General features: G+C 36.1%; 1 protein-coding gene across 10 annotated transcripts in view; it reads right to left on the bottom strand.

The window, feature by feature from the left end:
- Window positions 1-13985, bottom strand: part of RALYL (RALY RNA binding protein like) — a 371649-nt gene that overhangs the window by 22556 nt on the left and 335108 nt on the right. For 7 of the 10 annotated variants that reach the window (XM_090137773.1, XM_090137768.1, XM_090137765.1 and 4 more), the window contains 3 exons: window positions 10151-10314; window positions 9397-9477; window positions 3172-3285 (listed from right to left, as the gene is read on the bottom strand). In XM_090137773.1, coding sequence (XP_089993899.1) covers window positions 3172-3285; window positions 9397-9477; window positions 10151-10314 — 359 coding nt within the window. The remainder of the gene's footprint in view (window positions 1-3171; window positions 3286-9396; window positions 9478-10150; window positions 10315-13985) is intronic. The other 3 variants (XM_090137774.1, XM_090137771.1, XM_090137772.1) reach the window with 1 other exon arrangement.

The following is a 13985-nucleotide window of genomic DNA, read 5'->3' as shown; positions in this document are numbered from 1 at the left end:
AGTCCTGCCCTGACACTTTCTGATATTAACCTACCTGGGCTACTGACAAATGAATTAACTTCAGTCAAGGATTTCAAAAAGGGATCCTGAAATAATGGACTTAATACATTTTAACGGAAAAACTTACAGGAGAAAACTGCTAGAAAATGTGATCACTTATGTAGACTGGGATCTTCAGAAGATACTAAAATACCATCGCAGCATCTTACACTTTTGGGCTCTGCTGACAAGTAAAAATTAAGACCTTACGTTTCAGCACACACTTTTAAAAATCTTCATCTTGATACTGCAGGGAGAATGTTCCCCTCTAACAATTTTATCATGCCAGAACAGCTTCTTATTCCTGGCCTTCTGATTCAGATTTTTATGAACAGAGGAGTTATTCCTACAGATTTCCTAGGGAAGTACGTCCTCTACAAATTCTTGACAGTTATTTACTAATCCACATACATACAGCTACCCTATAAACTTGCAAATAACTATACTCAGGATTGTTTTTCAGATTCTTTTCATCTTTGTTGCCTATAGAGTTTGAGATTTTATCCTAAAACTGTTACTTAAAGTGCACAGACTTTCTTGTTTAAAGTGCTAACATAAGGTTTTTCTTCTTCTGTCAGTTGCATCAAATAAGTGATATTTTAATTTCTCTTATATCCATCCTACTGAAATTTTCAATTTATAAACTGAAATTTTCAATTAATAAAAGACAGAACATCAGCCACTACTGTAAAGAGATGTAGCTTCAGAGTAGTGACTATAGTACACAATGAGATTGTTCAGCTTGCCTGTTTAACCGATCATATCCTCCAGAAGTCAAACTTTTAAGATTAATAATTAAACATGCTTCTTGAAAGTGATGCAGACATTGTAAAAAAAGCAACAACAGTGCAGAATAAGGGCTTGATTTTTTTGTTTTGTGTGATCCTCTCGGATTCCAGGCTTAAGTGAGACCATTCGTTCTGGCAGAAAGTGGGAAATAATATTGCCAACCTATTCCAAAGGAACAAAATCATCTCACATCTGAAGTTGTCAGTGGAATTGTTTAGGTACTGATGTAGTTTTACCTTACATAAAGCCTCCAGCCAAGCAAACAATCATGTGTGGACTCATCCCACAGGCTACTTAGCTTTGTTTGTCAACTCAAGAGACTTAAATGGGGATCTTGGTGCCTTTGAGATGTTCCCCCCCTCCCTCACCCTCAATGATATGCAGATAATCTCTGAGATTTTTCACTGCTTGTCTTCAAAAGGAATAACACTATGATTCAATACAAATCAACATTTTCCTCTTTGAGATGATTTCTATTTAAATGAGTTCTCTACAGTCCTTTAGCAAAAGTGAAAATTGGATATCAAAGTACAATGACATGTAGGTTGTTTTGCATATTAATGGATTTTATATAAAAGCTCCCTGAAGTAGGAATCCACCATCTCAGAGCATTTCTGTACACAAGTGATTCAATGGAGTGCCTTGCAATTACATCTTCACTGATTACACCAACTTTTATATAACTTGCATGAACTACAAAATAGAATATAATGAATACATATTGTGCACAGTTCTAAAAGAGGCAATCACAATCCATACTAATGGTTTACCTTATACTTGAGAGTAAAGCACTCATTTCAGGGGTAAACTGTAACAACTGAGAGATTGCTAGTCTATCAATTTAGAAAATGATTGTAAATAAGAGGTAAGGTTTCTAGGAGTTGTTTTTATTGGTTGCTTTGTTAACCAAAAAATATTTCTTTGTAGTATCCCGTTCTAGATAAGTCATTTATTATTTCTTTTTCAATATAAGCAAGAAAATTCCGGGTGCAGAGAGATATCCCAACAATAGATCAGCAAATAGGACAGGCACTTAGGATCAGGAAGGATCCGGATGTAAATATCTATTTTGTCTCTGTCAGGTCCATAAACTGCTAATTCTTTTTCACAGCCTTGACGGAACTCTTTTGGTGTATCTAATTGTAGCTTTTTGGCTTCCCCAGAATGATTGGAGTTAAGCAAGCAACATGAATCTGAGCACTCAGGTACTCAGAGAGATGTGAATTCTAAGGCAGACTCTGTTCCACACATTTCACAAAAAAATATTTCTAGTTTTCATCAAAGAATAGAGTGGGGAAAAAAAAACAAACAAACCAAACCAAAACATTAAGAGTTTTCACAAGATAAGGCTTCCATTTTCCCTGCTGGCTCTCAACAAAATCAGCTCTCTAGTACACAGCTTCTGTACAGAGATATAACAGGAGATTTATAAGGAAGTAGCCAATGAAATACCATAGGCAGCAATAAGAAGTGAGATAGTTTTCCATAAATACTATGGTGAAAATATGGCCTTATAAATCCCTTATTTAGTTCAGCATGGCTTTAAAGTGCTTCTAGGTGAGATTATTCATCAAGCAAAATGATCACTGTAATGACAAGAATAAAGATATCCAGTACATTAGAAAGCAGTGTTGGATTTTGTCATTCTCAGTGTTTGCTTAAAAACAACCAAAACATTTCAAGACAGAGTACAAGATGAACTAGAGGTGCAGTGATTTCTACACAGATGCTACAACTTCATTAGGCTGGAAGGCATCTTCAGACTCTCCAAGTTCAATCCTTGTTCAAGGCAGGACCAACTTCAAAGTTCAGTACAGGTCCATGGAACTTTGACCAGATGACTTTGCATATTCTACAGAATTTCTGTGCGTCTTGTTGTACTTAGACGCACTGTAGGTGCTACATAGAATATTTTTCTTAATCTCAAACTGGAATTTCCCTTGATACAACTCATGACTATTGTCTCTTGCCCAGACAATATTTCCTGAAATAGATCGTCTAAAACTTCATAATTTGTGTGGCATAAGTATCCCCATCATCAACAACCTTCACCATAATTCTATCCAATAAACTTTTTAGTGATGTTTTGTATCCAGAATATCCGGCAGGCAACCTTTGCATTCTCTTTCTAGAATGAAACAACCTTTTCTTGAAAAAAACTATTCAAATGATGTTGAAAGCTCTATGAGTAATATTAGTTCTTTCCCCCAGTTAATTTAGCTTGCTTCAGGCCGTCTATGCAGAAAATTTTTTGGGTGGATACAATTCTCTCTCTTATCTGTCTACTTGTGTGATAAATAAGCTCTGATTTAAGTAACATAACTACAGATTGTTTTCACCTACCTGCTTCAGCTTTTTGCTGTTTTTCAATCTTTTCCAGTCTCCCTAGCAAGGAGTCAATTTTTGTTTTGATTTGGGTTAATTCCTTCTTGATTGTTTGCAACTCATCTGATTTCACTGTGGAAAAAGAGCAAAGATGCAAAACATAAAATAAGCTGTACTTGCAGCCCCCACAAACAAAATGTGTTCTTTTTTTTCTTTTCTCTTAGAACAAAGTCTACTTCCTCATTCCTCTCACTATTTTTAGAGATTTAATTTTAAAACAAACTTTGTTAATTAAAAATGCCGAATCTTAGGAAATCCCAGGATGCTAAGCCCTGCTGACAAGAGGTTATGTGAGATGTGTTACTTTTTAAAAAGCTCAAAACATGTTAAGGGTACTCTTAGTAAATGCAAGTAACTTCTACTGAGAAGCCTGTAGTGAAAGAATGACTGAATTATGAAAGACAATTCACAATCTTGTGATGTTATTTTGTCGAACTATTTTGTAAAAATAACAATAAGAATAGCAACAATAAAAAAGAACCCTCACAGATATTTTTCAAGAAGACTGAACAGCAACATAAATGTTAGGTCAGCCAGAAATGCGATGTTATGTTCCAGTCAACAATTTCATTGCAGTATAAGGTGTTAGGTATCATTGCTTTAAAAACAATAATTTCTGGGTAATTTCTTCTAGTTTATCCAGCTGTAGATAACATATGAAAATATTTCTTTTTATGATCACAGCTCCCTTGACATGGAGGCAACTCAGATAAATTAATAGGTGAAGTTTCCAAATCTATATTGCAATGCATTATTCCTCATTTTTGTGCATTACTGCACTCCTGTGGTCTAACTTAAGGAGGAGAATTTTGGAGGTGTCTTGTCTTCAGAAGAAATAGCGTTACAGTATTCAAGAATAATCTCCTTATTATGGCATTATCAATACATTTTTAAGCTCAGAAAATAGTACTGATAGATCTCTTGACTCATCCATGCTAGGATATCATGATGAAAAAAAAAAAGGTGAGGAAGATGGGAACCCTGCACTAGCATGTGACAAAAAAACATTATAAAGGTCAAGAGTAAATACAACTGTTGCTCTTAGAGCTCTTGTAGGAAGAGGTAGATCACCATCTTAAACTGGAATGGACTGGCAATAGAACAGACAAAAGTATTACCCATACCTCTTTATCTTTGCTAAAAGAGGTCCACTACCTTTGGGTGTGTATTTGGAGCAACTGGAGAGCCCTTATGCCTAGAAAAAGGGATTTTCTGCCACAGAAAAGGACTCATTCTGTTTTTGTATAAAGAGTCTCCTGGCTCAATCTTGTCTGAACAGTCCTGTTCATTGACTTTTGGGCATGTAATTCAATATGATGTCATGTGGGTATTTTTAATTGGATAGGTAAAATATGCCAATGAAATGTGCAAGTAGGCTACTGCCTACTTCAGTTGTAATAAATACCAGCCTCTAAACCAACTTACTGCAAATTTGGAGCATGCTCACTAAGGTATCAAGGTTTTTACTGTTATGTTTTGGGCCATGTGCATTACTGTCACAACTCAGCTAAGGGAAGTAGGTTGCTCTATACAGTAATGAACTTGCTTAATCATGTTCTTACACAAAGGAAATAAGGAAAGCTGAAACCTCAGACCTCAGATTCTGAGTGGCAGGCCTTCAGAACTAAGCTTGAAAGTAACCTTTGTGTTGGATCCTTGTATGCTCTACAGCATTTGATGGAGGAAATTTTTAGAATACTTATAGAGTCAAGTCACAGAGTATTCTCAGAAATAACGGGTCACTATCCAATACCCAGATCTGTAAGAAAACATTAAGATTCTGACAACTGTAGGTTACTTCCTCCCTCGGGGATGAGGTTTGTCTGCCGGAGTAGCAAAGTGATGCAGAATCTGAGTTGAAATGGCATGAATCTGCATAGTAGGAAATGCTAAATACCTGCAGCAGCCTGCTAATGAAGCCAGCTGGCAAAAGATTGCATCTGGCCAAGCTATTGAGTTAGAGGTGCTTGCCAAGGCTAAAAGGTCAAAAGTCAGAAGAGACACAAGAAGGACCTAATGATATTTGTTCTGAGTATTAAAGAAACAGGAAACATTTGCAGTTCTGAATTTGGCAAAGAAATGGGCACATAGGTTGGGGCTACTGTGCAACTCAGGCCAAACTCTCTGCCTCACAGGACGTCTCTGGGGTGTCCTAGAGAAAAATCAGTTTTGGAAGCATTGTACTAGAGGGGAAGCAGACCCAGCAGAGAGGATTCGACAATAAACAAAGATGTTAAATGCTGAGAAGCCTTATTTCCACCCCTATTGCATAAAATTTGGTCACTGAATCTATATAAGTTTCAAATGTCCATCCTGATTCTACCCTTGCAGTGACTAAGTTACTCAAGCCTCTTATTGTCTTAATTTGCATGGAGTTGTGCAAATCTTCAAAATCATTTTCCTAGAGCAATTCAGCTTTCAGTTACTTCATTTTTAGGAATGAAGAAGAGGAGCCAGACTGTTCTGAGTAGTGTCTGCTGACAAGGAAATATGCTGGAGCAGAGGGTGGATCAGAGGGACCCAGAGGGCCCTGCCAGCCTCAGCCATTCTGAAATTCTCTGATTCTGTATTTCTGTAATTGGGAATAATTTTAGGAACTTAGAGCACATGTTAAGTTATGTAAAGACTGTAAATACTGTACTTCAAGTGTCTTGCTTTGAGTATGTAAATTATCCATTAAAAATTAATTCATTTAATTGTTAATTTGTTTTCAAATTGATATCTGTCAAGAAGTTCATAAACATTAGACCAGAGCTGTATGCATTTAAAATATTTATCTGCTTTTTAGTAATTGAATAGGAAAATAAAGTAGCTTACTGTTTGTAGTTTTTGTTGTTGTTGCTGTTGTTTTTAATTTTAATTAGCAGATAGTCAGCAGCCAGCATGTATAGAAAGGGAAAGAAATTGCTAATGCAGTTCCTCAAGCACTGGCTAGCTAAATATATTCAACAATTTTGAGATGCAAAAATTAAGGAAACAAGTGAAATTTGAGGATGACATTAAGTTAGAAGATACCTATTCAGATTGAACTAGAATAGGAGTTAGATAATTTTAAGGAATGTTCCAGTAGAAAAAGATGAAATTCAATTGCACAGAAGCACCCCCCACCCTCACTTGATTGACTAACAGCAGAACTCTTGCTCTTAACCTGGAAATTCATCAGCTGAAAAAGAGAGAAACAATTATCCTTTGCTATAGTTGTTTAGTTTACAATAGGCTATCACTGTAATGCAACCATGAAAAAGAAAATGTTACACTATAATGTGTAAAATGATGTATTTCTGAATATAGGTGAATATCAATGCCATTATATAAAGATCTGGTGAGAGCTTATCTGGAATGACACACACTGATTCACTGAATTCTAGCAAGTGTATAGAGAGAAGATCCATGAAGATGACTGTAAGAATGGAAAACTGCAATATTGTATTTCATATTTCTGCCCAAGACAAGAGGAAGGTGAAAGGAAGTAAAACTTTTAAGCTAAGACAGTGTTGACAAAACAAATGGATATGAAAAATGAAACAAATTTGAGCTGGAATTTGGTGAAACAAATAGAAAAACTCTAAATATGTCTAAGGCAGAGATTAATCTATTTGAAAAGGATTAGATGGTGTGGCTACTTAAAACAATACAGAAGTAGATTTGGTTTCCCTTTCCATTTCTCTGTGGTGAATAAAAGAGCCTTCTAGAACACATCTTGTGTTTAAACATGTAGCACAAGGGAGATGTCACACCCAGCTTAAAAAGAGATATAAATTGAGGTCAGTTGCATTTTTAGAAATTAAAGTGCTAAAGTTGAATTGCAGAAACATTTCAGAGTGCGGTTCATTGTGTTCTGACCTTTATTCATAAATATATGGGTTCATTTTCTGAATCCAGTTTGAACGTGGAGAAGAATTATGAGGACACTTATGTCTATGAGATTGCTACTCAAATCTGAAAAGTCTAGTAGAGTAAATGATCTCATGAGAGTTTTGCTATTTGGAGATGAAATCTTTTAAGAATATGCAATAAATTTTGATACTGAAACCTGACTTTAAGCTTGTGTATGGCCTTGAATGCTACCAAAGCCAAAAATAGCATCCTTACCCAAAATTAAATTTCTTTATTGAAAGGATCCTTTACTAGGAATAAATTACAATTAGAATCAACATTGCATTAGTTCAAGGAATTCAGATTACCACGATGGAGTAAAAGGCAACAAAATATTAAACAGCTTAATCCCACAATTCAATATAAAAAACTTTTCCAATAAAATGGCAAAAGTAGCAGCAGAACACACATTTTCTGCTTTTCAGCTTGAAGTCCCTCAGGGAACAGCTTGGTTATTTCTCTGATAAACATCTTACAATAAGCTGATTATGTTCCTGACCAAGTAAACAAAATCATGTTTCTACCTTTAAGATTAGTTGGCTGGACTTGAGAAAGAGGGAAATAATTCTATGGGGAAATCAAGCATGAAACTGTATATCATATGCCTTAGTACTCTTAAAAAAAAAATAAAAAATAAAAAATAAAAAATAAAAAATAAAAAATAAAAAATTATTTTCAGGTATGCTGCATGTAAAACAGAGCATTTTCTGCAATTTTTAAAGCACTATATTTTCTGTGTTTCAATTACCATAGTAAAAAACTGAGTGTGGAAACCCAGTAAGGATCAAAATGACGGCCTGTGCTTTTAGTGATTCATCTTGTATCATTCTCCTCAGTGTTAACAGCTGGATCCAAAGATAACCTTGTCAACTGGAGCTCTAATACTGACATTTCACAGAATTCACATAGAACTTGAATACATTGAAGAATACTTTCACTGAGGCACAACATCCTATTAGGATATACAAACTCCTGATTGCAAATCCATAAAATAATTTACAGGTCCTGCAGCCATGTTATACAGCCAGTGTTTTGGAGGTCTCAAAGTAGGGGGTTTTGGGTACTCATACTTGAACAAAGGTTCAGTTTTATAATCTGCAATTAGCAGTACTTAATCCTCGCCATAGGGCTATAAAATATTTTCTGAAATGCAGAATGAGTAATAAAGCAAATTTGGTGATTATTCTCAGGAGCAAATATCTAGGTGTTAGTGTAATATGCTCTGTTCCATTAATCACAGTAAAAATCCAAATTTCTGTGTGACATTTCCTTGACATCTCTTGGGAGACAATGAATAAATATATATAAAAATTTATCTGAAAATAATTCATCTTCTTGAAGGCAAAGTGAGTAAAAAAAGCCCATTTTGATCAGACCACTCTTTAGGACAAGTGAATTAAATGCACTGATACTACTAAGTTTTCATATGGATAAGACATAAGTAAAAAGACAAAAGGAGATCTAGGGAATGAATCTGTGACTGCATATACTTAGTACATTTTTGATTCATTATGGGATATCCCGAAGAAAACCCAAAGACCCCAGGGTGGAAAAGACTAGCAAAATTTCTTAAATTCCATATCTACTAACATGACGATATTAAGTTATAGGCTTTCTTTTAGACTGATTTTAGAAATCACATTTCAGGAACTGAAGAATGAATAAGAGTGAATATGCATAAGTGGATTTGTTCAAGGCATGTATGAAAATAATCATAGATAACAAAGGAAGTGTTAGTATTCCCACATCCACTTATGGTACAAGTGAACTTCATAATACAACATATAAATTTACATTTTCCTGTGTCCTAGGTATCAAAGTTCCCACTGTTGGTAACAGACATCTCGCCAGTCCATTCACTAAAGACCTGTGTGTGATTTGATTGTCAAGACAACAGATCCTCAGAGGTCAACCCTATCAAGAAATGTACTGACCTCCTCGTTACTCAGTGTACTGCACTATCTTTTGCTTTGCTCATCACACTTTCATTTTTTCAGTCACATGCATTTTGTTACACATTGTCTTTCAAGGTCTTGAATGCCATCAGTTCAGGATGGACCAAGAATGGTTCCCAATTGACATACTAAGGTTCCATCTTCGTTAGATGTTAGTGTGTGAGATTTGGATAGGTTATTCAGGTAGAGTAAGTATTTTTCTCATCCTGATGCCATAATTAGCCCCTTTTCCAGTAGATCTACTATTGTGGATTTACTTTATGTGTAAGTCAGAAGGATGCACTGTTGGTTGGCCTGGTACTGCAAGCGTGTTATTGCAGTCCCTTCATTCTTTCTAATATCTGATCCCTACCTGATCTTTCTCTTCCTCTTCCAGTGACGCTTCCAAGGGCAGTATCACTCCACATAAGGGGCAGGGGAAGACAGGTGGGTGCTGAAAGATGCATGGAGAGGAGGATGAAGTTCCTGCCCAATACTACAGGGTGGGGAGGTTGGTGAGAATGTAGGAGGGAACATCTGATGTTTGTCAGCTCTTCTAAGGCCAACTCAGTAAGAAGGGGTTGAATAGCCCCAAGTTATCAATCCCGTTTTGTACTCCCTTTACAAGCAGGCAAAGACATTTTGCCTCTTTCTATTTTCAAAGGAATCACGAGTAAAAAAGCAAACCCAACCCAACCTCCCTCCCTTCCCTGCCCCAGACCACCCTCTGTACGTCGTGTGTGAATGGAAACAACCCTCAAGACTCAGTAAAAAGCAGTGTTTCTCAGTCCTTCTATAAGAAGATTATTAACTTTGCTCTATGATCAGCTGTTCAAAAGACCTCATGGTGCATAAACAGTCAGGATGATTGGAGGGAAACTTTTGAGGCCAAGGGAGTGAAGCTAAAGCTCAAACATTTTCAAATGATTTTCTTTCCAAGTTACACCATTGTTCTCTTTGACTATGCCAAAAGTGTGGCACCTTCACTAATTAAAAAAAAAAAAAAAATTCAAACAAAATATTGAGGGTAAGAAATAACTGCAAAAGAGCTATATAATGGAAGCTGCCTGTTTGCAGAAATTAACATGACCATTGTTTCAAAATCCAAACTTATATGAGGAACTCACATTTGGATCCTGAGGAAGAAGTCCCACTTGAGGTGGATCGTGATGTTCCTTTCATGGAGAAAACCCCTTTGCCTCTGCGAGTTGTTGTCACAGCCACACGAGGACGCTTCAATGGTATCACTGCACGAGGTGGTGGGGGGACACGTCCATGATAATCAAACAACCTAGAAAAAATGAAGTCAGCTGGACTCCATAAAACCTTCTGTGATTTCAAATCATGGAAGCCCTGTCAATTAAATTTTCAAGTTATCTTTGAGAAAATTAACCTTTGAAATCTAATCACTTTATATCACAGTCAGATTAGATTTCAAGGACCTATGCACATTAAGTGCCCTATTCAGAGTTTAGTCACAGTCCAGTGCATGGCTCAGATTTTGCATCACTGGGAGGATGCTTTATGAGATTCTGTTATTTGCAGCATGGAAAATCTATAACCTGCTCTCCACAGATTCAAATCATTTCACTGTACACAAGTAACAGCAGTACATTTTATTGTAGTGACAGACTCCTTTATCGTATGCATGACTTGAATTCTACTTTTCTAGCTATCTGCTATTCTTATAGATAGAAAAATAAATGAACTTTTCTTAAACCAGACGTCATCATAAAGAAATATCCTGCACATTGTAAAATATCCAGTAGTTTCTATTGAGGGAACTGTATATCCTATAGAATTGACAGAAAAAAGGGTCCATCATGTCCTCTGTTACTGAATAACAAGTTGACGTACAGTCACTGAAATACTAAAGCATGACTAATAAAATAGGATGTTAGCCTTGTTCAAACCAAACAACTGTATATATTCAGAGAATTGCTACTGCAGTCACTAGAAGATATTCTATAAACAAAAACAAGTAGTGCTCCCAAACAGAATACCCAAATCTTAGAAAGCACAATTATCAACAGCAGCTGATTAACCTGCATAGAAGAAAATAAAGATAACAGGAAAAGTAATCAGAAGTTAGATATACTTAAAATGTAAAATCCTTTGGCTCTGAACAAAACAAATTAGGAGAAAAAAGACTTTGAGTTCTAAGACTGAAATAGAGGGACAAGCAACATTATCAGGAAATATCTTGTGTTCTGCTCACACGCTATTGCAACTACTAATTATGTAAATTTGTAACTGCATGTTTAATTTTCACAATTCTAACCACTGTTTCCCAGCTGGGTGGATAGATATGTATTTGAAAACAGAGACACAAGAAATAGTAATTAACTGCCATGCTGTCTAACAGCACACTGATCAGGAAGCAGAATCAAACTTAAGTCTTCTATCCCATTTTCTGGAAGTAAGCACCTAACGTTTAAATCCTTCCAGTTGTCTGTGCCTCTCCTTTTCTTTAGCTGTTGACAATATATACCATAAAGATCCCATCACTCACATTAAATTTGAACTCCATCACTTTGAATGTACTGTTTGAATAAGCAGTTTTTAACTATTGTAAGCATAACTAAAAATTCTGTATAATTAAGAACACAAAATACACATTTTTAAAATTTTGCAGAAATATTATGGTTGGTTGTCACTCGTATCCTTTATTATATTGGATCATGTGCAGGTTGGTCACAGTCTCTCATGTGACATTACTGGAATAAAATATTTCAGAAAAACTCTAAGTTATAAAGCAGTAGATAATTATGCAATGATTTGTCCAAAGGTGATTTTTCTTTCTAGTTGTTAACAGTTCATATTTGTATGAAGTTGTACATATTTCAGTGATGTGCTTTCTGCAAAAAGGTGCTGTCTTTAATAGCTTTGAAGTATGTGGCCTAATCTCCTTGTGCTTGTAATGTGAGAAATGTTTAACAAAAATCTTCAGTCCTGGGAGGGGTGGGTCTAGAGGAAAAATGAGGAAGGAATTGTCATGACCGGACAAGGAGTAATGATTTTTAACTGAGAAAGGATAGATTTACATTAGATACAAGGAAGAAATTCTTTACTATAAGGGAGGTGAAGCTCAGAGAAGCTGTGGATGTCTCACCTCATCCCTGGAGGTATTGAAAACTGGACTGGATGGGGCTCTGGGCAGCCTGATCTGGTGGAGAGTAAGGCCACAGAGGTTCTGGAGCATCTGTCTTATGAGGAAAATTTGAGAGACTTGGGACTGTTCAGCAAGGAGAAAAGATGACTGAGAGAGGATCTCATCACTGTTTATAAGTATATGAAGCACAGGAATCAAGTGGATGTGACCAGACTCAGTTCAGTGGTGAGCGGCAACAGAACAAGGGGCAACGGGCACAAACTGCAATACAGGAAGTTCCATATGAACATGAGGAAGAGCTTTTTTAGTGAGGATGATGGAGCACACAGGAACAGGCTGCCCAGAGAGGTTGCAGAGTGCCTTTCTCTGGCAGTACTCAAAACCCATCTGAACAATTTCCCATGTGACCCACTATAGGGAATCTGCTTTAGCAGAGGGTTGGACTCAGTGGTCCCCTGAGGCCCCTTTCAACCCCTATGATTCTGTGGCAGAGGGATTAGAACTAGATAATCTTTACAGCCCCTTCCAATTCAAAACATTCAATGATTCCACAATTCAGTTATAAAATGATGCTTTGCTCCTATAATCACCAGTATGCAGATAAAGTGCATATTCTCCTCCCTCCTTCTAAATTGTGCAGTACTGATCTTGTCAGTCTGCCTTCATAAAGATTTTATTTCATGAAAGAAACTAGTTTCACCACACTTTTCTGACCCCATAATTGCTTTAGTCAAGATAAGACAGGAGTATTCATTCTGAATAATTCAGAAAAGTTTGGAAAACTAATGAATATTAAAAAGCAAGAAAAGTTCAGAAATTCAAAAAATCATTAATAAATTTTTTCATTTATATTTCCTATAAGTATGTTGATCTTTATGATAGTTTTGTCAATGCACTGAATTCTCTGTTAGTTTTTCTTTTTCATGCCTGTCACGTAAGACTTCTCATCTTCCATGCCCTTTACCTCAGATCTTACAGAGACATTTAACCTCCTAAACTTTTTATGTCATCATCAGCATTTCCAGTCCTGGAAGGTGAATCTTATATTTGAGTTTTCTTCCATTAAAATGATGCTTTCTTAATCATGAAGGATTTCTAAATCAGAAAATTATACTATTGAATACATTTATGAGTATTTTTCTCTGTCAGTAGTTTTTCATAGTAAGACGATCACAAATCTGGACTACCACAGCAGCACTTAATATCCCATAAATATTTCTTCTGTTGTGGAAGTGTAATTAGTTCATTAGAGAGGTCTGCAATGCACAGAACTGGTGAAAAAGCCTAAGGACTAAGAACTTTCATGTTCAGATGGTATAAATCAGAGCACTGTATAAAACACAGGCAAATCCACTGATAAAACTCAGAGCATCAACTCTGGGGAAAGTAAAAAGTCTGTGTGAGTTAACTTCTTCCAGGAGAGGAGCAACTTCCACTATTAAAGGTGGACTCAACAGGATTAAACTGAGTTGATGGTTTTTACTCTGTATGTTTATAGCTCACTGTTTTTAGCTTTGTCCAAGGTAAGCATGGTCATGTATATGAAGAAACAAATAAAGCAGCTTGAATTGAATAAATCCCTGGGAAAAAAAAAAACAAAAACAAAACAAAGACATTGTTTCTGTATACTCCTCCTACAGTGTTTCTGAGCAGAAATGTACATACACATGAAAAACTTAATTTCAGGGTGTAAGCCACTACTCTGTTGTTGTCTGCTGTTATAATGTAAAAGAAATCTCAGAATAGAGGTTGATGGAGCAAAGTAGAATTCTCATCTGACTCACTTGGCCTATACTACACTAGGCTAGCATATGGGTCGCTCCGAAAATAATGCCTGCTTTTTTATATTT

Source organism: Phasianus colchicus, chromosome 3 (assembly GCF_987193195.1).
Source record: "Phasianus colchicus chromosome 3, bPhaCol1.hap1.1, whole genome shotgun sequence".
Classification (NCBI taxonomy): domain Eukaryota; kingdom Metazoa; phylum Chordata; class Aves; order Galliformes; family Phasianidae; genus Phasianus; species Phasianus colchicus.
The sequence above is the reverse complement of the archived record's forward strand: the minus strand, read 5'-3'. Positions and strand labels throughout refer to the sequence as shown.